Source organism: Tachysurus fulvidraco, chromosome 14, assembly GCF_022655615.1.
Source record: "Tachysurus fulvidraco isolate hzauxx_2018 chromosome 14, HZAU_PFXX_2.0, whole genome shotgun sequence".
In the NCBI taxonomy this organism is placed as follows: domain Eukaryota; kingdom Metazoa; phylum Chordata; class Actinopteri; order Siluriformes; family Bagridae; genus Tachysurus; species Tachysurus fulvidraco.
Window position 1 is genome coordinate 1187502 of NC_062531.1, and position 27094 is coordinate 1214595.

At 49.0% G+C, this 27094-nt stretch overlaps 1 protein-coding gene across 7 annotated transcripts; it reads left to right on the plus strand.

Annotated features, from left to right (window-relative positions):
* Positions 1-27094, plus strand: cep350 (centrosomal protein 350). Of its 7 annotated transcripts, none has more exons than XM_047800138.1 (39): positions 1-228; positions 658-733; positions 1491-1566; positions 2199-2242; positions 2328-2418; positions 2738-2864; positions 2979-3382; positions 3685-3777; positions 4203-4313; positions 4564-4671; positions 4795-5414; positions 6494-6606; positions 6835-7544; positions 7630-7777; positions 7985-8100; positions 8188-8359; positions 8464-8627; positions 8739-8899; positions 9005-9115; positions 9468-9587; positions 10864-10937; positions 11096-11191; positions 11700-11797; positions 11903-12072; positions 12190-12377; positions 12766-12853; positions 13028-13174; positions 13304-13455; positions 15514-15698; positions 16142-16230; positions 17835-17925; positions 18071-18231; positions 18324-18457; positions 18551-18642; positions 18864-20578; positions 22481-22897; positions 22985-23131; positions 24144-24266; positions 24616-27094. In XM_047800138.1, exons 3-39 carry the CDS (start codon positions 1506-1508, stop codon positions 24778-24780), a joined length of 7806 nt encoding a protein of 2601 aa, XP_047656094.1. In that variant the 5' UTR covers positions 1-228; positions 658-733; positions 1491-1505; the 3' UTR covers positions 24781-27094. The 7 variants fall into 7 exon arrangements, with proteins under 7 accessions (XP_047656094.1, XP_047656097.1, XP_047656098.1 ...); XM_047800141.1 differs by having other exon boundaries at positions 11099-11191; XM_047800142.1 differs by having other exon boundaries at positions 7991-8100.

Sequence of the window (27094 nt, forward strand, 5' to 3'; positions counted from 1 at the left end):
CAGATTCTGACGCTTTCATACTTATCGTGAACTCTCGCGAGAACGTCACTAACTTCCTGCAATAGTTGTAGATAATGGCGGCGCGTCATCTAACAGCGTTTGTAGCCTTTCATTAACACCGGGTAAATCCCAGACGAGCAGCGGGAAGCCAGCACAATAACCACCCCCGGTGAGACGAAGCCGAACCCGTCAGGGTGTTTTTAACGCTGTAACTAAGCGCTTTAACAGGTAAACTGTTTGTTTGCTAACTCCGCTGAGGTAAAGTAGGTTAGTTAGCCGTTAGCTAGCTACTCCTTATAGCTCAGGGAGTTAGCGTACTGCAGCGTTAGAGCTGTTCAGCGTTTAATCACCACTAGGGACGTAAACATAAAGTCTTTTTCATCGTTTTATTAATGTAGCTGATTAGTCTTGTGTTAAGTAAGTTTTAATTAGCGGTCGCTTCCCTGTAACGTCAGAGTTACCGCGCATGCGCAGCAGCTGCGCCCAGTGACCGCCGTTTTCGCGCATGCGTACTACGCAGGTCTGTTAGTGACAGACTGTAAACACACGCTGCTGCTGTGGGAACGGATTCATGCGTTAAGTTTAGTCACTAATCAGTTCATCATGTCTCCTGTTGACCAAATAAAAGGACATTTATGATCTTTGTTCTTTTTCCAGACTGTTGGAGTCTCTGTCAGATGCCTGCGTTGGGCTGGAGGGTAGGAAGGTATGGTCTGAGGAAAGCTCCTGTAAGGTGAGTCTTGTTTACATCTGGACACAAACCCACAGTCTCATTTAACACATGATTAGTGATCTTTGGATCTATCGCAGGAGAGAGAGAGGAACACCAGAAACCTTCATTAGAACATAAACAGATCAGAGAGAGAGAGAGAAACCGTCACTTATACTGTGTATAACTCAGCCGGGTATTTTAGGCCACGCCCCCTAACCATGTCAATCAAACAGCAACAGGTAGCCATTCATTTTGTAGGTTTGAGGTAAAGGTGCACGAGGCACGTTTCATCAGTGTTCTCTGACAGACTGCTCTGTTTGTGTGTGTGTGTGTGTGTGTGTGTGTGTGTGTGTGTGTGTGTGTGTGTGTGTGTGTGTGAGTGACTAAGTGTTTGATGTTGCTGGAATGTACAGCATCTGAAATATGAGCTTCCTGCTGAGGAACACTGACGTAAAGAATACTGTATAGAGGTGTGTTTGGTTCTTTAGAAAAAAAAAAACCATTCTGACCTGCACACATCCAGAGACACACCCTGTTCACTAGATTTTTGCTTTTTCATTTGAACTTCACTCAAACATCTACAAAGTGTCCCTGAGTAGGAAATCGAGATATACTCCCTCTGTTCTCCATGTTTGAGACACTTACCTTGAATGAAATGTTCCCTGATCTAGCTGGCTTCTTCACCTGAACGGGACACAAGTGATGATGATGATGTATAATCGGTTAACGAGTCACTTTACATCGACCTGATCTGTTACTTCCTGTTTCCTTGCTGTAGGAGGGTGGACTAGCTATGTGGAGCCAATCAGGAGGAGAGAAACCTCCAGCAGCGGATCCATACATGGGGGAGTACGGTGAGTTCTGATTGGCCGAAAGGAGTAACGTGCAACACGCAGAGGCGTGTCTGGGGTTAGATGTCATTGTCAGACTTTTTATCTGGTTAATGTTTGTGAAATGGTTCAGTTCTTGTCGTCACTGCTGTTATACACAGCTGTAAACACTCGTTCCCACAACAGCCTCTCTTTATTCTCTCTCTTCATTTAATACGTGAGAAAAACAGCATAGTTAGAGACTCTTCAACCCCTGTCTTTACCTCTGATATATACGTGAACTTTATTCTTTTACACACACGTACATATACACACACACACCTCTCTGAAGCCCTTTGTGTAGTAAGCAGGTGTGTGGAAAGACCTGCGGCCTGTCCTTCATTGGTCTGGACCCGGATTTGTTTGTGGTTTTGTCTTCTTTAACCATCATGTTTACGTTGCAAATCAATCCATCTTATTCCCCATCTGCTGCGTGTGTATTTATATTTACACCAGAGTGCTGCTGGATTCTGATTGGTCAGGAGGAGCTGTTGATTAATTTACTTCAGCTGTCATTGAAATGTTAGGGTTCTATTACTGCTCTCCCTCTGATGTGTTCTTTGTTTCGAAAGCTGTGTGTTTACTGTGTGTGTGTGTGTGTGTGTGTGTGTTTACAGAGCTGTCATCTGCATGGAGGAATCTGAACCAGAGCAAAGCAGCTGTAAGTGTTTCACAAACACACTCGTGTGGATCTGTGTGTGCTGTTTGTGCACGAATGACATTTTTTGTGTGTGTGTGTGTTACAGCTGCGTCACATTGAAAATCAGTTGGAGGCGGCGGTTAGTTCGGGAGTCGTCATCACCTCACTGAACACAGAGAAGACACACAAACGCAGAGGTAAGACACACAAGCGTGTACATATACACACACACTGTCACACACACACACACACACACGGCGTACATTCAGATTGTGGAAGTGATTAATTCATCCTGACGAGCAGATGCTTATTATTCTGTGTCTACATTTACATTCAAGTTTTTATGTTTTGGTGGAATGAGCTTCCATCGGTCTGCTCTGTCAGGACAGGGAGTGTTGCCATAGCTACAGTAAATGTGGTTCACTCTATAGGTCCCATGCTCTGAACATTATTCTGTAAATTACTTTCTTTTTGAACAACAGAGTCGAAGCTAAACTTTATGGTGTTTGCATGCAGGTAGGCGGAGCTCAGACGGTGAAGAGAAAGGGATTAAGCCCCGCCCACAGAGTCGACGTAGCCCTGACAAGAGCTCTCGGAGCCCGTTGAGAACCAGCACACAGGACAACACACACACCTCACACAGGTACACATCACACCCTCAACATTATATTATTATACATTATATATATTAGGACATTTCTAAAGTGCGTGTCTGTGTGCGTCTGTGTGTGTGCATGCGTGTGTATGTTTGCTCCAGACCCACATCTTCTCCCCCTGATGCCCCCCTGAGTCGTCAGGTGTACGATCGAGACTGTCGTCCTCTTCACTCAGCCGACGCAGACAGCACTCGCTCCTCAGCGCTGGACGCAATGACCGTACGCGTCCTCAACGACTCGCCTGCTCTGCAGAGGTCAGAGGTCACGACGGGAGGGTCAGAGTTCAGCCCGGGGTCTGCACGGCTGGAGAAGCTCCGTCAGCGTCATACGGATGAGAAGCTGGAGAAGCTGAAGGAGAGGATCAGGAGGCAGAGGGAGCAGCTGGAGGAGGCAGGAGACAGGGGGAGGGAGGGGGTGATAGGGGTGGGGCAAAGAAACTCTGCCCACCAGCACAGCACCAAAGTGCGTAAAGTTGCAGCTGCTCCTCCTGCGCCGAACTATAAAGGTAAACACGTACGATTATCAGGAGCGATGCTTTACTGAGTGATGGTTGCCATGGGAACTGCTGCCTAGTGATGGTCAAACACCAATCAACACAGGTCTAAACAAATACAGATATAAAGCAATAACAAAATGAGTTTATACATAAATGTCTTTATTCAGTATTCAGTAAAGACACTGCAGTGTTTACAGTGATGGGTGTTTGTAATTAAAACATCTGTATGCTGCATTATAGCAGGTTATGGCTTCAGAATGAACCCTAAATAAGACCCTGAGTTTATACAAACAGCTGCTGTGTTTTTACAGGGTTTAACAGCAGCCACGTGAACAGTCGCACCTCAGACGGACGAGTGTGGGGAGAGGACGAGTTTCACCTGAACGCTGAGAGTTATGTCACAGGTATACACACACACACACACACACGCACACAGGTACACACACACAGGTGTACACACACAGGTACACACACGCACAGGTACACACACGCACAGGTACACACACACACACACGCACAGGTACACACGCACAGGTACACACACACACACACACGCACAGGTACACACACACACACGCACAGGTACACACACACACAGGTACACACACACAGGTGTACACACACACACAGGTACACACACACGCGCGCACACACAGACAGACTTATGAAATACACCCTTATTTTTTTTCCTTTATTAATATTTGCAGTATATAGACAGAAATGTATGTACACACAGCACAGGTGTGTATAAGCACATTTTACTAATTATTGTTTAATTTCTGATTTTGTGGAGATTTTTATGTACAATTTAATTATTTCCTTTACTCAGAGCGAGCGAAGCGAAAACCGGTGGAGAAAGTGAAGCAGCAGCAGGAGAGGAAGCTGATTAAACCCGTGAGGAAGATTCATCGATCTGCATCTGTTCCTGAACCTAAAGCAGGTCTGATGAAGATTAGATACGATACGGATTAGTTTATCTACGTTAATGTTAGTCTGATAAAGTAATCATAGTCTAGACACACACACACACACACACACACACACACACACACACAGGACCGAGCCCTAAGATGTGATGGCTGTATTAGCAACACTTTACTGTGGGATGACAAACAGATCATCAGAGAGGTGATAAAAGGTCTAAATGGCTGGAAAAATCGAACTTTCTCATTGCTCCACGGTCTCCGTAGCGATCGGCGTGTCGTCATGGCGAGAGGGTCAGAAAGTGGTGAAGATGATGCTGGGGCCGTCGTCAAGGGAACCACGTGCTCAGTCAGAGGAGAAGGAGAGTCGGACAGGTGAGATGCCAACAAAGCAATCCTGCACTAGTGTTCACAGTAAATTAGCCTTTAGAGTAAAACTGGAGAAAAATCAGAACAAAAGTCACTGTACATGTATTTATTGTTTTATTACCTTTTTAGGTGCCGCATCTCGCTCCAGTTCTGTCCCTCGGCCCGAGTCGGGTCACCGCTCAAGACCGAGCAGCAACGAAAAGCCTGCTGTAACTCAGAGCTCCAGAACAGCAGGAGGCACCAGAGGCAAAGAGCATCAATCAGATCGATCCTCCAGGCCACGAGTAAGCAACAGACACAGAGAAAGTGCCGTAACACCAGGAAGCGATGCTGCGCTTTCTGCCAGCCTGGAACTTCTCCCCGCAGACATTCGCGGTATCTTGGATGATCTACACCTGGAAGACGGTGCGAGTTCACGCGACGCGGGCCAAAGCAGGAAGAGGGCGGGACGAAGCCCATCGAAACTGCTCCCCGAACGCGCAGAGAGGGCACTGCCACGGAAACGGCACTACGATGCAGACACAGTACGGCGCTACATCGCTAAACAGCAGGAGGAGAGGAAGAGGAAGCAGATGGAGGAGAGGCGGAGTCAGAGGGAGGAGCAAGAGAGACGGAGTCAGAGACTACAAGAACTGTACAAGAAACAACGTGAGGGCGTTGCCAAGCAACAAGTCCTGCCTCCTAATCTCATAAACCCTCGCCTGCAAGAGACGTACACCAAGATACTCCTAGAACACACTCTGCAAGGGGTACACACACACACGAACAGACACACACACACACACACACGAACAGACACACACACACACACACGAACAGACACACACACGAACAGACACACACACACACGAACAGACACACACACACACACGAACAGACACACACACACACACGAACAGACACACACACACACGAACAGACACACACACACACGAACAGACACACACACACACGAACAGACACACACACACACACACGAACAGACACACACACACACGAACAGACACACACACACGAACAGACACACACACACACACACGAACAGACACACACACACACACACGAACAGACACACACACACACACACGAACAGACACACACACACACACACGAACAGACACACACACACACACACGAACAGACACACACACACACACACACGAACAGACACACACACACACGAACAGACACACACACACACACACGAACAGACACACACACACACACACGAACAGACACACACACACACACACGAACAGACACACACACACACACACGAACAGACACACACACACACACACACGAACAGACACACACACACACACGAACAGACACACACACACACACGAACAGACACACACACACACGAACAGACACACACACACACGAACACGAACAGACACGCACGCACACGAACAGACACGCACGCACACGAACAGACACGCACACACACGAACAGACACGCACACACACGAACAGACACGCACACACACGAACAGACACGCACACACACGAACAGACACGCACACGAACAGACACACACACACACACACGAACAGACACACACACACGAACAGACACGCACACACACGAACAGACACGCACACGAACACACACACGAACAGACACGCACACACACGAACAGACACGCACACGAACACACACACGAACAGACACGCACACAAACAAGACACGCACACAAACAGACACGCACACGGACACACACACGAACAGACACGCACACAGACACACACACAGCATATTAGTCAGTGGTGTGTATTATGTAAGCGTCGTATATAAGTTGTGTATTTTGGGTATTGTGTTTTAGGCACGGCCGGGGTATCAGCCATCTGGGGAATCAGATAAAGAGAACAAGAGACTGGAACAACTCAGTCCTTCCACCAGTGAGCTCTCAGAACTCACACCGTCTCCACTCTGCAGGTAACACACACACACCCGCACACACACACACACACACACACACACACACACACACACACACACACACACACACAGCTGTGATCCCTTCTCTTTCAGTTACATTGCATTTCATTTCAAAACAAAAACACACTTGAGTAAGACAGGTGTATTTTGTGTGTGTGTGTGTGTGTGTGTGTGTGTGTGTGTGTGTGTGTGTGTGTGTGTGTGTGTGTGTGTGTGTGTGTGTAGGGCTGATTTGGTGCCCCCTGCTGGTCCGTTCTTCTCTCATCTCCTCAGTCTGGAACCAGAGTGTGTAAACTCCACTACACACATGCAAGACACACACACTGTGGACACACACCAGGTGAGGACAGGCCACGCAGACACACACACCTCCTGCAGGCTGAACCGCATGGAGGCCCTGAAGGCTTGCGCCGCATCTCTGTCCAGCCGAATAGAAAACGAGGCACGAAAGCTTGTTGCCTATAGAAACGACGACGACGATGGTCACGCCCCTCGCACCAAACCACCGAGTCCACCAGAGAGAGAGCGACCCGATTCCAGCTCGATCCACAATGATGCGAAAGAACTTCCTGGGGTTGGCAACCTGTACAGCTTCATCACCCGGGACTGTTGGGGTGAGATCGGCAAACCCCACCCACCCGCAGCCGGTACCGCCGTCCCGCTTTCCGTGCAGGAAGAGAAACACGACTCGAGCGGAGGCTCCATCAGCGAGGGCTTGCTGAGCGACGGCAGTCTCTCCGATCCCGGTGAGAATTCTGCAGCTCGCAATGAACACCACAACGAGGAGCGCATCACCCTGTTCCAGAAAGAGGCAGAGCTTCACGTGCCGTATCGGCCTGTGGTGATGTCACAGCCTCCGTGGGAGGAGCTTAACAAGGGCAGCCCTCACAGCGTCATCCATATATTCACCAAAAACAGAAACAAATACAACAACGGTAAGTTTCATAAACATTTGTGTACATATCACTCAGGTGTACACTTGTTCTCATCTCACACGCGTGTGTGTGTGTGTGTGTGAAGTGATGGATGCAGAAGTGGACAGATCTCCACCTGCCCTCCGTTCCTTTCCGTCTACTCACAGCTTGCCAAACGGTGTCTACGAAGACGACTTTGTTTCCTCCCGCAGCAGCAGCCAATCAGCATCAAAGAGAACTACTAACGGCATCAGGTGGGTGGAGTTAAGTCAGTTCAGTGTGTGTGTGTGTGTGTGTGTGTGTGTGTGTGTGTGTGTGTGTGTGTGTGGTTGGGACACACCCAAAGTGTGATGTTGATTTGACTTGATTTATGTGACTGCATGGTTAAGAACACAGCCACATGTGGTGAATAACAGTGTGTGTGATCTGGGACCTCGTTTATATCCACATCGTCTGTGCAGTAACAGTCGCAGCTCCGGGGCAGCAGATGACAAGAGAGAACATGACCGATTTCCTCACTCTTCTGCCTCTACTCCTTTGACCTCACCTTCCTCTGCCCACTCCATCAGCAAAAGAGGTCACACACACACACACACACACACACACTTTGTGTTTCAGTTCCTTTGAAATAATAACAACATGAATGTCTTTCCTCCTCCCTCAGGTTCAGAAAAGAGTTCGGAGCGCACCCAGGTGGACGGAAGGAGAAGCGCGTCTTCATTTGCCTCCGAGTCTCAGAGGAACGACTGGAGGAAGAGCGACTCGCCTCGAGGCTCTCGCAGTAGCGCCGACGTGAACGGGACACCAGGGGGCACCTCGGCGCACTCCAGCCACAGGTTAGTGGGAGGTGTTTATACTACACTGGACACTTTGTGGTGTTTGATGATCTGCATGCGTAGTTCTGTGGTGGAGAGAATTTATTTTGTGTGTCTGTGTGTAGTGTGATGTCCGAGATTCCACAGTTTCCCAGAAACACTGCCGACTCTCCAAGAATCTTCGGCTCCTCTTCATCCAGTCCTGCATCTGTCAGAGATTCCACCCCCAGAGCTGGAGGGCTTGTGCACACTATAGTCCCCACCCCAGAACCAGCACACTGCACCACAGGTACACAAGGTTTAAACCAACACAGTTAATGACACGTTTCATCTCAGATCAGAGTACCTACATATTACATGTTCATGGTAAAGTAACCGTGTGTGTGTGTGTGTGATTCAGAGCTACATTTTACCCCAGTTGTGCTGCAGCAACGTCTAAGTGCCGAGCTAAACTTCATGGATGCAGTGGAGGAGTCAGTGAGACAGCTGAGCGACGTGGAGAGAGTCCGAGCTGTCTCACTCGCTCAGCAGGAGAGCGTCTCACTCGCACAGATCATCAAGGTGGGATTTTAATACCTAGATTTCTGAGGGAAGGTGTGGGGGTGCACAGGGGTGTGTGTGTGTGTGTGAGACTGACCTCTGACTCTTGACTTTTGACTCGTCCAGGCTCAGCAGCAGAGGCAGGAGCGAGAGCTGCAGCTGTTGAGGCTGAAAGCAGAACAGGAAGCGCTGGAGTCTCAGAGACACGTACAGGAGAGCCGAGAGAGAGCAGCACAGGTACACACACACACACACACACAACTCTTACTGCTATATTAGTACAGTTGTTACCATGACGATGGAGTGTCAGTAGCGTGTTTGTTGATTTATGAATGTGAATTATTAATGTTTCTATTATGTCCGTATTTGTACTGAGTTCATAAAGGAAACTGTTTTATTAATAATACAGAACTTTTATTAAATATAAATAAATAGAATTTTACATTTTATTATTGTTGTTATTTTTATATCAGATAAAGCTGTTACATGTGTGTTGGGACAAAACTGGGTTTTAGTGTATTGTGTTAATCCTGTGTGTGTGTGTGTGTGTGTGTGTGTGTGTGTGTGTGTGTGTGTGTGTGTTACTCAGGCCCATGCAGAACTGTGTGTGGATCTGGTTCAGTCCCATCAGAAGGCTCTCTTGGAGCTGCAAGAGAACAGCAGCAAGATGATCCACCAACAGACCGAGACGGCGCAACAGCTCAGAGAGGTCCCTCAACACTACACAACACTACACAACACGTCACAACACGTCACAACACTACACAACACGTCACAACACTACACAACACTACACAACACTACACAACACTACACAACACTACACAACACGTCACAACACGTCACAACACGTCACAACACGTCACAACACTACACAACACTACACAACACTACACAACACTACACAACACTACACAGCACGTCACAACACTACACAGCACGTCACAACACTACACAGCACGTCACAACACTACACAGCACGTCACAACACTACACAGCACGTCACAACACTACACAGCACGTCACAACACTACACAGCACGTCACAACACTACACAGCACGTCACAACACTTCACAACACTTCACAACACTACACAACACGTCACAACACTACACAACACGTCACAACACTACACAGCACGTCACAACACTACACAGCACGTCACAACACTACACAGCACGTCACAACACTACACAGCACGTCACAACACTACACAGCACGTCACAACACTACACAACACGTCACAACACTACACAACACGTCACAACACTACACAACACGTCACAACACTACACAACACGTCACAACACTACACAACACGTCACAACACTACACAACACGTCACAACACTACACAACACGTCACAACACTACACTACACAGCACTACACTACACAGCACTACACAACACTACACTACACTATGCGTCACAGCACGACACTACACAGCACGTCACAACACTACACTACACAGCACTACACTACACTACACTACACTACACAGCACGACACTACACTATGCGTCACAGCACTACACAACACTACACTACACTACACTACACTATGCGTCACAGCACTACACTACACTATGCGTCACAGCACGACGCCGCGCGTCACAGCACTACACTACACTATGCGTCACAGCACGACGCCGCGCGTCACAGCACTACACTACACTATGCGTCACAGCACGACGCCGCGCGTCACTACACTACACTATGCGTCGCAGCGCGACGCCGCGCGTCACAGCACGACGCCGCGCGTCACAGCACTACACTACGCGTCGCAGCACGACGCCGCGCGTCACAGCACTACACTACACTATGCGTCGCAGCACGACGCCGCGCGTCACAGCACGACACAAACAAAGTGGTGCATCAAAGTAAAGCACATCACAATATTCTGTAAAATCCTTCAAAATTGTTAAATAAACAATTACAGATAAACTGTTTTATCATCTAAAGTGTGTGTGTGTGTGTGTGTTAGATGACCGAGATGACTCGTTCTCAAATGCTTCCCTCTGTCACACCTGTGAGGCAGCCACACCCACAAACAGACAGGTAACCAATCAGAAACCAGTTTATCTGGTTTATGTGAGTTACTTTATACTAGTGATGTTACATTCATTCGTTCATACTGCTAAAGTGTGTTTATTGTATGCCGTACTTCAATACATTCTGTGTGTGTGTGTGTGTGTGTGTGTGTGTGTGTGTCTCAGTAGTAGGAGTGAAGTCTCTGCAGAGAATACACCATCAGCAGACACTCCACAGAGCAGCTTCGCTGAGTCTGAGTCCTTCAGGATGCATACTGTCAGGTAATACACACACACACACACACACACACACACACACACACACTCACTGTACAGTGATGAAGCTGTACAGGTTGCCAACCCCAGGATTTTCTTTCACATCATTGTGGATCTTTGAGCTAGAATCAGGTCGCTCTCTCTCTGGTGGACTCGGTGGTTTAGCACGAGGGGCGTGACCATCGTCATCATCGTTTCTATAGAGATGAGAGGAGAACGGACCAGCAGGGGGCACCAAATCAGCCCTACACACACACACACACCCACACACACCTCTCCATCCATGTAGTCCAGCCCAGAGAACAGCTAATATCTTTTGTCCACTTTTCTGTCCATGAGCTTCAGGATCTTCATGTCTGCCATCTGATTGGCTCTTTGCACTTCCTATTTTTTAACAGGGATGTAAACATTTGAATATCGTTACACCACACAGAATTACTGTGGGTGGCGCTAACTCCACTCAACACTGCAGATCTGTCACAGTTGTCTTTAACACAACCTGTCTGTCTCTCAGCGGCGTGAGACAGGGCGAAGGAGGCGGCATGGACAGGAGCAGCTCGGTGGAAGAGGAAGTGAACACTGCTGCTGATGATTGCCTGCAAACCGACAGAGGTGAGAGGTCTTTAGTGAGACAGACTGGAGGGAGTTTTACTCATTAGGGTTGTTATTAGGCTCTTGGATTACTTCCTGTCATCTTTTGCCCCTCTGTCCAATCAGCAGACAGCGCCTCAATAAATTATTCTTCGAAGTTTGACGAGTCCGTGACGGAGGACGAGTTGGAGAAGTCGTTTCGTTCAGTGCTTCCGTCAGAGTCTCACTGGAGGGGATCCGTGGAGAGAAAACGCCAATCGGACGAGGAACCTCACGCTGAAAAGTCATCTACCAAGGTACACCACACACACACACACACACACACACAGACACACACACACACACTGCGGCAAAACGTGTCGTAATATGTACAATATCCCAGACTTTATTTCTTTCCGTCTCGTGTCCTGCAGGACGGCAGTGTCCCAGTGTTCTCCGCGGATCAGTACAGCTTCTCAGAGTTCACCATGGCGATGGTGAAGCAGTGCATGCAGGAAGAGGAAGTTCGCTCTCAGCATCAGAGTTCCCTCCTGCGCCTCCGACATCGAGCGCTGAAGGAGAAAACCCGAGCTGAGCTCGACTGGCTCGAGCTTCAAAAGAGGCAGGAAAAAACCTCCCACATTCACTAAAGCCATATATACGGCGTCAAAGTTCCCCCCCACACCCCTAATAATAATAATAATCGCTACATCAAAATAGCTCCGCCCACATCTCCTATTATACTCCGCCCAGAGATATGATTTACATTTTATAAAAGACACTTCGCTGTCTACTCAGCTAGCTGATATAACCCCAGCGATGCTCAAGCTCCGCCCACACCGTTAACCGATGAGCTACGTTCAGCCTCCTCTACAGCCCTCAGTAGTTCATGTGATCCATGGCGCTACATTCCCATAATTCCTCAGCAGTGTGTTTGATTTTGCAAAGCCATGTAAAGTTTGCGCAGTACATTCCTCTCTATCGGTCTCACTCTCACTGTCCTTCTCCAGGCGTCTGCGGGACAAGGGAGAGGATGATAAAATGCCTCCGATCCGCAAAAAACAGCGAGGCCTGCTGCTGAAACTACAACAGGAGCAGGTAAATAACGCAACCTCGTCCTGTTACGGCTCTGTTACACCAGTGTACACAGTAACAGCTGCTACACCTATAGGATCTTTTACAACGAGCAGGAATCGACGTGTGTGTGTGTGTGTGTGTGTGTGTGTGTGTGTGTGTGTGTGTGTGTGTGTGTGTGTGTGTGTGTGTGTGTAGGCGGAAATAAGGAGGCTGCAGGAGGCGAACCGAGCGGCACGAAGGGAGAGGAAACTGTTGCTGAAACAACAAGAGGAGATCGAGAGGATCCAACACACAACACTGAAACTGAGGGAGAAACTCAGGAACGCTGAAGATACAAACCAGGTCTCAGCACACGCTCTACTACACAACGTACAGATCTCTCTCACACACACACACACACACACACACACACACGCTCCCTGAGCTACTGCTTGTGAAGTATATTAGCTAACCGCTGTTCTGTACTTTCAGAGGTCACCCCTGTCAAATGCGAGCAGGAGTTCGGCCCCTCCCACCGAGCTGGACGTGGAGTTTCGTAGCCCCTCCTCTTTATCTGTGTCGGGGAGCGAGACCAGCAGCATAATGAAGAAGCTGAAGAAGATGAACTATCACACAGATGAGAGGTCTCACACACACACACACACACACACACACACACTGTGTCTGGCATCACTGTAACTGTTTCCTGTGCTTACACACCTCATTCTGTGTCATAATCATCACCACACTGTTAAACTGTTCCAATCTTCCACTCTGATGTGTGTTCTGCCTTGATCTGGTTCTTTAGTGAGGGCAGGACACACATCACACTCGGCCCGAGTGCGACTAAGGGGCTTTTTTACCCCTGGTCACTTCCTGCGTTTTCTGTGATCCGATATCTACCCGACGGTAAAAAGACCAGGTCTAAATGCACTCTGAAACGTTTTGGAGACGGATATAAACCCGATGGTACAAACCCCTTCAGGAGGTGGTCTGGGACGCGAACAGCAAATCGATTTAAAAGAATCAGTTGGGTGCTGAGTCAGAATCAACAAGCATACATGATTCCTTAGTGATTCTTTACTTTAAAGGTGGTGTTTATGTCTGTCGGTGTGGTTAGTATGGGTGTGTTAGGCAGAGTACAGTGCTGGTCTGAGAACAAGGTTCTTTTGTTACAGGATGTGATGCTCTATCTCTCTCTCTCGCTCTCTCTTTTCCATTCATCTTATTTGTTTGCCTTTGTGTGTGTTGTGTACTCTTTTTTTTTTTTTGTATTTTTAGCAGCAGCTCTGCCGTGCAGTGTCTCTTCTCCATGTTTAGTGCCCTCCGCTGGGCGTCTTTGCGTGTCTGTCTCTCTAAACTCCACCCTCACTTCCTCGTTATCTACAGTCAGTTAGTCAGGTACAGTACAGCACTCTGACGTGGGGCATGCTGTGTGTACAGGGCAAAAAAAGACACTAATAATAATAATAATACAGGCCAGGGTGTGTGTGTGTGCGCGCCTGCCTGCGTGTGTGTGTGTGCGCGTGCATGCCTGCCTGCCTCTGTGTGTGTGTGTGTGCGCGTGCCTGTGTGTGCACGTGCCTGTGCCTGTGCGTGCGTGTGTGTGCGCGTGCCTGTGTGTGCGTGTGTGTGCGCGTGCATGCCTGCCTGCCTCTGTGTGTGTGCGTGTGCCTGTGCGTGCGTGTGTGTGCGCGTGCCTGTGTGTGCGTGTGTGTGCGCGTGCATGCCTGCCTGCCTCTGTGTGTGTGTGTGCGCGTGCCTGTGTGTGCGCGTGCCTGTGTGTGCGCGTGCCTGTGTGTGCGCGTGCCTGTGTGTGCGCGTGCCTGTGTGTGCGCGTGCCTGTGTGTGCGCGTGCCTGTGTGTGCGCGTGCCTGTGTGTGCGCGTGCCTGTGTGTGCGCGTGCCTGTGTGTGCGCGTGCCTGTGTGTGCGCGTGCCTGTGTGTGCGCGTGCCTGTGTGTGCGCGTGCCTGTGTGTGCGCGTGCCTGTGCGTGCGTGTGTGTGCGCGTGCCTGTGTGTGTGTGTGCGCGTGCATGCCTGCCTGCCTCTGTGTGTGTGCCTGTGTGTGCGCGTGCCTGTGCGTGTGTGTGTGTGTGTATTTGAGTAGTTGGGAGTTTCTTAAAGTGACTAGAATTCTAGTAAATGAAGAGATCATTATTAAGGTGGAAGATGATGATGATGATGATGAAGATGCGATGCAGGTACACTTTCTAGTGCACTGATGAGGATTGTACATGGTTTGGGGGGGGGTGTTTGTGTGTTTGGTCTTTTTTGCTTTGCTAAGGATAACTATCATTTCTTAACCATGTTATTCTTTCTCTCTGTCTCTCTCTATCTCCGTGTGTCTCTCTCTGACATCTCTCTGTTTCTCTATCTCCGTGTGTCTCTCTCTGACATCTCTCTGTCTCTCTCTATCTCCGTGTGTCTCTCTCTGACATCTCTCTGTCTCTCTCTATCTCCGTGTGTCTCTCTCTGACATCTCTCTGTCTCTCTATCTCCGTGTGTCTCTTTCTGACATCTCTCTGTCTCTCTATCTCCGTGTGTCTCTCTCTGACATCTCTCTGTCTCTCTCTATCTCCGTGTGTCTCTTTCTGACATCTCTCTGTCTCTCTATCTCCGTGTGTCTCTCTCTGACATCTCTCTGTCTCTCTCTATCTCCGTGTGTCTCTCTCTGACATCTCTCTCTGTCGTTCTCATTCAGATTTCTTACTCAGCGTGAGCTGCGATTGGTACATTGGCGTCAGCAGGTGGAGGCGGAGCTGAGGCGCACAGACGGGGCGGAGCCCCAGTGGAAGGGGCAGGCGACGTCAGACAGACACACACAGCAGAAACACAGCACAGACGAGCTGCAGAGAGACAGACAGGAGGAGAAGAAGACAGGACAAGGTGAGTGACAGAGGAATAGACTAATGACTAAAGAGATGGAGAGATAAGGAAAAAGAGAGATACTGGAATGGAGACCGGAAATGTCGGGTGGAGCGGACAGAGAAAGAGATTACAAAGAAGAAAAGACATGGAGAGAAGACGGATGGAAAAGCATACTTGTAGGGAGAGGGACACTGATGGAGGGAGAGACAGACAGATAGAAGGAGATAGAGGCTGATTAATGGAGGGAAAGAGATGGAGAAGAAGAGAAGCATACCGAGTAAGAGAGATCCTGAGGGAGAGAGAGAGAGATTTCTGTGTGTAGTTTGGGTTCAGTTTCATACACACAGGTAGATACAGAGACACAGACGGACAGAAATAACAGGGTATCTGTCTGGGGCGTATCCTAAATGTACAGTAATCATCGCTGGTGCACTAATTATGGGCTCGTTTTCCCTTCCCAGAGGTGCGCAGTGAGGGTGACTCGTCATCTGTGCTGTCCGTCTCCAGCATACACACTGTACAGGAGTGTGTGAACACACACAGCCACGAGGTAAGACACACACACACAGCCACGAGGTAGGACACACACACACACACACACACACACAGCCACGAGGTAGGACACACACACACACACACACACACACAGCCACGAGGTAGGACACACACACACACACACACACACACAGCCACGAGGTAGGACACACACACACACACTCACACACACAGCCACGAGGTAGGACACACACACACACACACACACACACACACACACAGCCACGAGGTAGGACACACACACACACACACTCACACACACAGCCACGAGGTAGGACACACACACACACACACAGCCATGAGGTAGGACACACACACAGCCACGAGGTAGGACACACACACACACAGCCACGAGGTAGGACACACACACACACACGCACACACAGCCACGAGGTAGGACACACACACACACACACACACACACAGCCATGAGGTAAAACACACACACAGCCATGAGGTGAGACTCACACACACACACACACAGCCATGAGGTGAGACTCACACACACACACACAGCCATGAGGTGAGACTCACACACACACACACAGCCATGAGGTGAGACTCACACACACACACACACACAGCCATGAGGTGAGACTCACACACACACACACACAGCCATGAGGGGAGACTCACACACACACACACAGCCATGAGGTGAGACTCACACACACACACACAGCCATGAGGTGAGACTCACACACACACACACACACACACACAGCCATGAGGTGAGACTCACACACACACACACACAGCCATGAGGGGAGACTCGCGCACACACACACACGGCCAAGAGGTGAGACACACATGCACTACACTATTTATCTAGTAATGATAAAGAGAGGTGGTTTAGAATAGATGGACAAATGGACAGTCACATGCAGAGACACACTGATGCAGTGAGCGAAAAATAGTCTAGAGCAAAGGCGGTGAGATGGACAGGTGGGTGGAGTCTCGTGCGGTGAGACAGACAGGTGGGTGGAGTCTCGTGCGGTGAGACAGACAGGTGGGTGGAGTCTCGTGCGGTGAGACGGACGGGTGGGTGGAGTCTCGGGCGGTGAGACGGACGGGTGGGTGGAGTCTCGGGCGGTGAGACGGACGGGTGGGTGGAGTCTCGGGCCGTGAGACGGATGGGTGGGTGGAGTCTCGGGCCGTGAGACGGACGGGTGGGTGGAGTCTCGGGCCGTGAGACGGACGGGTGGGTGGAGTCTCGGGCCGTGAGACGGACGGGTGGGTGGAGTCTCGGGCCGTGAGACGGATGGGTGGGTGGAGTCTCGGGCGGTGAGACGGGTGGGTGGAGTCTCGGGCCGTGAGACGGGTGGGTGGAGTCTCGGGCGGTGGGATGGATGGGTGGGTGGTGTCTCGGGCGGTGGGATGGATGGGTGGGTGGAGTCTCGGGCCGTGAGACGGGTGGGTGGAGTCTCGGGCGGTGGGATGGATGGGTGGGTGGTGTCTCGGGCGGTGAGATGGACAGGAAAAGGGACAGATGGATTTACACAGAGATGTATCAAGGATATTGAATACAACATTATACACAGTGATGTTAATTGTATGTGTGTGTGTGTGTGTGTGTGTGTGTGTGTGTGTGTGTGACAGTCTCCCCTGGTTCCTGAAAGTTCCAGCAGTAAAGTGACATCACACAGCAACACCAGGAAGCGAGACCTCCCTTCATCAGGCCCAACATCTGGTCAGTCTCACACACACACACACACACACACACACACACACACACACACACACGTTCTTTAGCTGTAAAACACTACATCACCAACACCAGAAAGCTGAGTTTGTTTTATAACTTATAGCTAATTTCTTGCTCTTGTCCCCTACAGAGGCAGCATCGGATCAGAGTGACATCGAGGGGCGTGTCTTGGCTCTGAGGGCGGAGCTTCGCCGGCGTAAAGCTGAAGTGCAGCGTCTAAAGAAGGAGCAGAGACTGAGACACAAAGAGCGACTGAAAGCTCAGGAGGCCAGTCTAATCAAACAGTTGGAGGTACACACACACACACACACACACACACACACACACACACACACACACACCTGTATGATACTGAATCTTCTGCTCTTCTCCTTCTCCCACAGTCCTACAACAACTTCATTCAGAAGACGAAAGCTGAGCTGAGTAAAGCAGATGCTGCCACTTCGACTAAACCCCAGATCAAGACTCCAACATCGGGCTCACATAAGTCCGGAACAGAAACCTCCACCCCGGACAGGTCTGACACCATCTTACTCTATCGTCATCCGAATCCTTCTTCCCTTCATCATCATCATCATCATCTTCTTCTTCTTCTTCATCCTCTATACAGGTCTGAAACCGAGAAGAGTTTCACAGGAAAAAGCCACGAGTCTGAATCAGAGAAATCGGACAGGACACACACAGAGTCTCCGGAGCCGAGCGGTGAGTAAAGACACACACTCCCATCGTCCGAAGGGACCGACGAACGATCTCGTATCAAACGCACCTTTAATCACACACAGGCTAAATAACAGCATGCACATCGCATTGGTTGCCATAGTAACATTTAGTATAATAGTATGTAGTTTAGGATGGAACTGTGTTTGTTTGCTCCAACTTCCACTTGTTATGTCTAAGATACGATGTGAACTTTCCTTCCTCAGATGAAGATCCTCCCACCGTGACCCCGACCCCGGTGTTGGGAAGCCCCGACCGTCTGAGTCCTCCTGAAACTCAGCAGGATGAGCACACGCCCCCTCAAAGCCCCACTAGGCCAGAAACCGACGCCTCTGCCAATCAGAGCGCAGCCTCCGGTCCGAGGTCGGAGCTCATCGAGGAGCTGGAATCTCCGAGGTCACATTTGTCTCCGTCAGAGCACTCGTATCAGGTGCTGGATCTGAAGGTCCAGGACACAAACCAGGATTTCTCCAAGAACGAAACGGAAATTGCCTTCGCTGTAAAAGTCATCCATGAAGAAGAAGAAGAAGAAGAAGAAGAAGAGCATGTGAACAATTCAGAAGATAATAAATCCACTTCCTCGTTCGTAGCTGAACCAGAAGAACCCAAACGTCCAGAGATTCCTTCATCCTTAGAAGTCTCTCACACTCCGGACGTTTCCCCGAGAAAGGAAGACTCCGAGCTCAAACCCGCTCCTTCGTCGACGGTCGACGACGACGACTACAAAGATGATTTCGAATCAGCGATTCAGGAGGAAACTCGACCTCGCTCGCCATCTTCTGAAGATCCAGAAGAGGAATCGTACAAATTCTCCTTCAGCAGCGAGGAGGAGATCGAGGAGGAGATTAGCCTCAAGTCAGGGAACGCTAGCGGTACCTTCGAGCAGGAAAGACCTTTGGATCTCGACTTCCTGGGAAAGGGTACAAAAGAAAGCGTCGATGTTCTCAGCACTCTAAAGACTCTGGAGGATGAAATGCCCGGTTATGCGATTGGTGATCGAGTTCTGGTGAGCAACGTTCAGCCAGGAACTCTGAGGTTCAAGGGACCCACCAGGTTTGCAAACGGATTCTGGGCCGGAGTGGAGCTGGATGTATCCGAAGGAAGCAACAACGGGACCTATGATGACATCATTTACTTCCAGTGCAAAGAGAAACACGGCATATTTGCTCCTCCCGATAAGATCTCTCATTTACCTGAGATGATCGAAGGTCGTACCAGAACCTCAGAGGAGGAAGATTCCTCGTATGATGATCCGTCGAACGAAGCGGAGAAGACGGACGAGACCGAAAGCATGTTTCAGAATAAAAAAGCAGATCCAGGTCCACCTTCGGAGATGAGGGAACCTTCTGAGAAACACTTCAATATTGATTTGAAGCCTTCATGCATTACAGAAGACTTGAAGATTGACCCTGCTTCTGTCGATGGTGAGATCTTCGAAGATCTTAATGGAGGAAATCATTCTGCGTCACTCGAGAGGTTTGGAGACGTTGTCCTTGAATTTAATGATGTCTCTAAAGTTCAGGAGGTTCAGGAGGATCAAACACCAGACATTCTGGACCTGCTAATCTCTGGTAAGACGTCTACTTCGACAGAGGACCTCCAGAAACCTTTAGAAGTTCCACCCGAGAAGACATCCGAGGACGGCGTGGAGAGCAAACCCCTCGTGACTCTGGCTGATACGCTTATGGAACGCTTCATGAGCGATGCCCTGCAACAGTTTCAGCAGATCAGGAAAGCAAAGGAGCAGAAAATCTCAGTCGCTAATCAACTTGTCTTCCTTGGTGAGGATGAAGAACTCAGTGGAGACATGATGTCCCAGCTCAGAACTTCGTCCATCAGCCAGACGAACAAGGAAAGTTTCCACATTGTCTTTGACAAGGACGAAGAAGAAGCGTCTTCTCCTGAGCTCTGCAACCGACTGGTGGGTGTTTTTTTTCTTTCTTTCTTTTTTTATATCACAACTCTGAGTACTGGTTCAGACCGGATAGCAAGATGATACCGAGGTCGTTTCAGTCGCCATGCCGACCGTTTGCGAGGTTCTTCTGATAAACTGTGCTAAAATTTGGGGGAAATGTCACATGGTGTAGGTTTACAGGAGGAAATAAAATCAGACAACAGATGATGCCGGAGTCTCGGAACGTGACGTCTGTGTGGGCGTGGCTTACTCTCTCCTTACCTGTCAGTCACAGCAACACTATCCAATCACAGCTTCTCAGTGTGTTGGATCGCTACATTATTAATTATTATAACAAATCTTAGACCGGTGTTTTATTAAAGTGTAAATTAGGATCTTATCTTTCACCGATCAACATCAGTAGTTACGTAGCTCATGATTTTAGTCACATGACCGTGAAATTGTCAGTGATTGGCTGAATCTTAATTCACTCTCAGTAACATTAAAGGTGGGGTCTCCGTTGTTTAAAAGCCAATGTTGACATTTGAAATCACCAAAACAAACACGCCCCTAACCCAAACGGGTCCCACCCCTGTATCAATAGCTCCGCCCACACATACGTACGTAACCCAGGCGACTAACGGAAAGAAACGTGTCTTTATCATAGCTGAAGGGAAGAACAATACGATTGTAGATAAACAAACAAGCAAAAATGCCACACAAGCATAATGATGTAAAGGACAAAGGCATATATTAGTTCTGTGTAACAAAGCAAAACCAACGTTACTCACCTATCGAGAAGGAAAAAAGCGCCTCGGCGTCTTAAGTAAAGTCGGCCACATATTCACAGGTCGGAGTTTCCCGAGTCGATAACTCCTGAGCTAAACGCTGTTACTACACAAAACGCGGTTGTAGCTGCCTCTCTACATTACTACGATAGAAAAGAGGTGTTATTTGTGTAGTAACAGCGTTTAGCTCAGGAGTTATTGACTCGGGAAACTCCAACCTGTGAATATGTGGCCAACTTCCTGCTCCTTCAGTTCTCTCCAGCGCTGGAAAGCTGATCCTATATTAACACGTCCTACTTCTTGTCCTTATCGTAAGTCTTTCTTCTCTTTCTTTCTTTGTTTTTATCCTCCATGTCGATGTTAAAACCGCTTTCTGCTAATGTCACACATGCGCACCGAACACTCTCTCCGCCCATATCGACAAGACACGCCCCTTTCTGCTCATTGGCTACACGTTAGGTTTGTATTTGTTTAGTTTGTCGACCCGACTCGGTTTTCTGAAGACAACGGAGACCGCACCTTTAAAGTGAAGTGAATCAGGAGAGGAAACCCATACGATCCCCAATGAAGATCACCAAAGTTTAGGTGTTTATTGTGTTAGGAAACGTAATGGCCGGGTCCCGAGGAGCGAAGTTCAGCCTGATGTTAAACAGTTTTATCAGTTTGTCTCTTTTTGTAAACGTTACACAAGTTTAGGAGAAGAGACAGTAGGAGAGGCTTCACTTTAGAGTTTAACACCTTTTTAACTACACGCTCAGTGAGACGATACGTGTGGTGTTCAGATACACAACAGGTTTCTTCTGCCTGGTGCTTTGTAGTAATATTAATATTTACTGTCGTCTAATAATCGTGAGGATGAAATGCATTAAAACGTTGTATTTGGAATCAAATATTCGATATTTATATTTAAATCAGTCTGATAATATTCACATTATAATCATCTCTTTTGCATTTAGTTTTTTTATTATTATGGTTTCCATGCTGTACTTTAATGAAGCATTATTATATTTGTATTAGGAATATTTTATTCATATTTTAATAAGTGCTAGAATGACACAGGTTCCTTTGATTCCTTTATATTTGTGTGTTCCTCTGAGTTGTGTGTGAATAGTGATGAATAAGTGAAGTGTTGTGTGTTCAGGAGAGCCCAGTGTTGGGTCAGGAGGAGCTGGTCCAGCGCTTAGAGGAGCTGGAGCTGAACCGCGAGTTCCTACACGTGCTCGGCGACGAGCCGGACTGGTTCGATGAGGACTTCGGCCTCAGCTCTCGCAAACACGCTCAGCACAAGAACAAACTCCGGCAGGAAGAGCTCACGTCCACGTCTTCAGCCAAACTCCCACTCGTCAGGCAGCAGGAGGAGGCGGCGACCACCGCTATGCTGGTCCCTCACAAAGCCGGCGAGGTGGAGAAACTGGTGGGCGCCGCCCTGCTGGAGATCTGGAGGAGCTGCGGGATGGAGCAGGGTAATCAGAGTCTGACAGCGTTGCCCAAACCCCAGGCTTCAGGATCCCTGCTGGGGGATGAGAACAGTGAGGAGTGTGTACACAGCTACAAACAGGTCAGGGATGTTTATAACACAGCCCATGTTCAGATATTACAGTTTCTAGTACAAAATTAAGTGTGTGTGTGTGTGTGTGTGTGTTAGGCGGTGTTTGACCTGGCGTGGGAGCTCATGCAGGAAATCTATGCTGAGGATCCCAACACCAATCGTCCTCTGTGGATCAAACCACGGCGTGTTAATTCTACATACATCCACAGAATGGACGACCCCAGTGACCTCACTAAAGTCCAGGTATGTGTGTACAGTGTGTGTACAGTGTGTGTACAGTGTGTGTACAGTGTGTACAGTGTGTGTGTGTGTGTGTACAGTGTGTACAGTGTGTGTGTGTGTGTACAGTGTGTGTGTGTGTGTACAGTGTGTGTGTGTGTGTGTGTGTACAGTGTGTGTGTGTGTGTGTGTACAGTGTGTGTGTACAGTGTGTGTGTACAGTGTGTGTGTACAGTGTGTGTGTGTACAGTGTGTGTGTGTACAGTGTGTGTGTGTGTGTGTACAGTGTGTGTGTGTGTACAGTGTGTGTGTGTGTACAGTGTGTGTGTGTGTACAGTGTGTGTGTGTACTGTGTGTGTGTGTACTGTGTGTAGTGTGTATACAGTGTGTGTACTGTGTGTGTGTGTAGTGTGTATACAGTGTTTGTGTGTGTACTGTGTGTGTAGTGTGTATACAGTGTTTGTGTGTGTACAGTGTGTGTGTGTACAGTGTGTGTGTGTGTGTGTGTAGTGTGTATACAGTGTGTGTACAGTGTGTGTGTGTACAGTCTGTGTGTATGTACTGTGTGTAGTGTGTATACAGTGTGTGTACTGTGTGTGTGTGTAGTGTGTATACAGTGTTTGTGTGTGTACTGTGTGTGTGTGTACTGTGTGTGTGTGTGTGTGTGTGTGTGTGTGTGTACAGTGTGTGTGTGTGTGTGTGTACAGTGTGTGTATGTACTGTGTGTAGTGTGTGTACAGTGTGTGTACAGTGTGTGTGTGTGTACAGTCTGTGTGTATGTACTGTGTGTACAGTGTGTGTGTGTGTACAGTGTGTGTGTGTGTGTACAGTGTGTGTGTGTGTGTGTGTGTACATACAGTGTGTGTGTGTGTGTGTGTGTACAGTGTAGTGTGTGTACAGTGTAGTGTGTGTGTGTACAGTGTAGTGTGTGTACAGTGTAGTGTGTGTGTGTACAGTGTAGTGTGTGTGTGTACAGTGTAGTGTGTGTGTGTGTACAGTGTGTGTCTCTAAGGATTTCTCTTTGTGTAAATTGCAGGCGTTTGTCACCAGTGAGGTTCTGAAGCTGTTGAGTCTGAATAAAGAGCAGAACCACAGAAGCGACTGGCAGAAGATGCTGAAGTTTGGCCGTAAGAAAAGAGACCGAGTCGACCACATCCTGGTAAACACACACACACACACACACACACACACACACTACCACCTTGATCAGACACGAGACAGGGAGCAGGATAGAGAGATCAGTACACAGGCATTTGAAGGGATGAGAGAGAGAGAGAGAGAGAGAGAGAGAGAGACACACACACACAGATATATATGTATAGTGTGAATTAAATAGACAGATGAAGACGGAGTCATGAAGACAGATGGATAAATGAACAGAGAGAAACATAAACACTGAGGGAGAGACGGAGATAAATACAGAGGGATTATAGCTAGCAGTAATGACGTGTGTGCGTGCGTGTGTGTGCGTGCGTGTGTGTGCGTGTGTGTGCGTGTGTGTGTTGCAGGTGCAGGAGCTCCATGAAGAAGAGGCTCTGTGGGTGAACTACGATGAAGACGAGCTGCTGGTAAAGATGCAGCTGGCTGACGGGATCCTGGACACGCTGCTGAAGGACACGGTGGACGTTCTCACCAACATCCATGAGAGGAGATCCGCACAGGTCTCATCCTGATCCTCCTGCACACGTCTGCCACTACACCCGTTACTACACCCGCTATACCCTGCTCTGAACCAGGAACACAGAGTTCTCTGAGGGATCTAGATGGGTCGTGTCCCAATCCTGCTGCTCAGATCTCCTGTCGCTTCCTTCGAAACCCTCCTCGCGTTTGGGACCGAAGCGGATCTTACCTCCGTCTGTACGACCGTACGATATTCACCTACGTGCTGGATTTTTAATTTATTTGTAAAGGAAGAAAAACATTTTTTTTAAAAAAAAACTTGTGTGAAAATGTGTAAAGAGATGATTTTAAGCGAGCGTATACGTGTCTAAGCCCAAGCAGAACCCGGAGGAACCGAGCAGAAGGAGATGATTTAGAGATTAATGCAAAATAAATTGTTGTATAAACTGCGTATTTTAAAGATTAAGAGATTTAGAAGAGTTTAATGATCAGAAACTAAACCTAAGGAGTACATGATGAGATTAGTGCTTTATTCACCCTCACTTTCCCTTCTGCCTTTACTGAACCTCCGTATTAAGTGCCTCACGGTTTCTGCTCCCTCCGTAGGGGAGAAACGTTTTAAGCCTTTCTCTCGTGCGTTGTGAGCCGAGCCGCCTTCGTACACTCCGGACTCTTAATCTCCATCCGTCTCTGCCTTAAAGCTGGGTTATAGAGCAGAGGAGGAGTGTGGTAGCTGGTAGCGTGCCCTCGGTGGTAGCGTGCGCTGGGTGGTGGCGTGCACTCGGTGGTAGCATGCCCTCGTGGTAGCATGCTGTGGGTGGTAGCGTGAACTCGGTGGTAGCGTGCACTCGGGGTAGCGTGCATTCGGTGGGACGTAAAAAAGACAAACTCTGACCACAAACTTCTCAGAGATCGAAATGCTCAGTAAACTCGTCCCACACTCAGTAGGGAACCTTCTCAACCACGTTTAGAACAAAACCGTTTATTTTTAGAGGCTGCGTCAATCCTGCATTAAAGACGGACCCTCATCTCTACGAAGTCCAGGTGGGTCGTGTCCTGATTCTGCTGCTCACCCTGTTTTTATGCACACTTTACTCTTGGTCTCTTTATTCTACATGTAGAACAGAGCCAGAACCTCTGAGATTAAAACCGATCCTGTCCTGGTTCTGCCGCTCGGACTCCTCTTACATACTCAGTACGTTTCGTCACGCTGGACAGACATTTTTTGAGATTTTTCAGCAGGCTGTGTTCTAAATCTGGACTTTCCTCAGTAAGGCTCCTTAAAGCCCGTTTTCTGCATTTAGGACAGAACCATTTTTTGCTACAAGTTTTTAAAGTCCGGAGTCACACTTTTCACTCTACCTCTTTCACACAAAGGCATGTTGTGACTCGACTCTTTCCTACAGCGATAACCTCCTTTTTATGACCGTTGTAGAATTGAATCATGATCTGTAATGAAGTCATTCCTTCGCTCCTCCATCTTTCTCTCTCATTCTGAGCAGAATTATGGGATTGCCTTGTACAAGAGTGACATAGCATCAAGTGCTCCTTCAGACATGTCCATAATAAGGGCTCTAACACAACAGCGGCCTCCGTTCTGCCTTCTGTAGGGACTCGCAGTAAGGAACCTCCCTAACACCTGTGTGTAGGACGAAGCCAAACACCCCGCCCCCTGAGCGGTAACACCCCGCCCCCTGAGCGGTAACACCCCGCCCCCTGAGCGGTAACACCCCGCCCCCTGAGCGGTAACACCCCGCCCCCTGAGCGGTAACACCCCGCCCCCTGAGCGGTAACACCCCGCCCCCTGAGCGGTAACACCCCGCCCCCTGAGCGGTAACACCCCGCCCCCTGAGCGGTAACACCCCGCCCCCTGAGCGGTAACACCCCGCCCCCTGAGCGGTAACACCCCGCCCCCTGAGCGGTAACACCCCGCCCCCTGAGCGGTAACACCCCGCCCCCTGAGCGGTAACACCCCGCCCCCTGAGCGGTAACACCCCGCCCCCTGAGCGGTAACACCCCGCCCCCTGAGCGGTAACACCCCGCCCCCTGAGCGGTAACACCCCGCCCCCTGAGCGGTAACACCCTGCCCCCGAGCGGTAACACCACCACCACCACCCCCCGAGCGGTAACACCCCGCCCCCTGAGCAGTAACACCCACCTCCTGCTCCTAAGCTTCCACCTTCACAGTCTTCTTACATGTTGAAATATCGTGATGTATAGAGCAGGTTCTGTAATTAACTCACTAAACGGGAGCTCAGGGTGGAGTTGGACGAGGACAGAGGACAGAGGACGCAGCTCTGTTTGTGCACATGTACATATTAAACCTTACAACTGTTTAAAATTGTAAATAAAGCTCTAAAATATTCA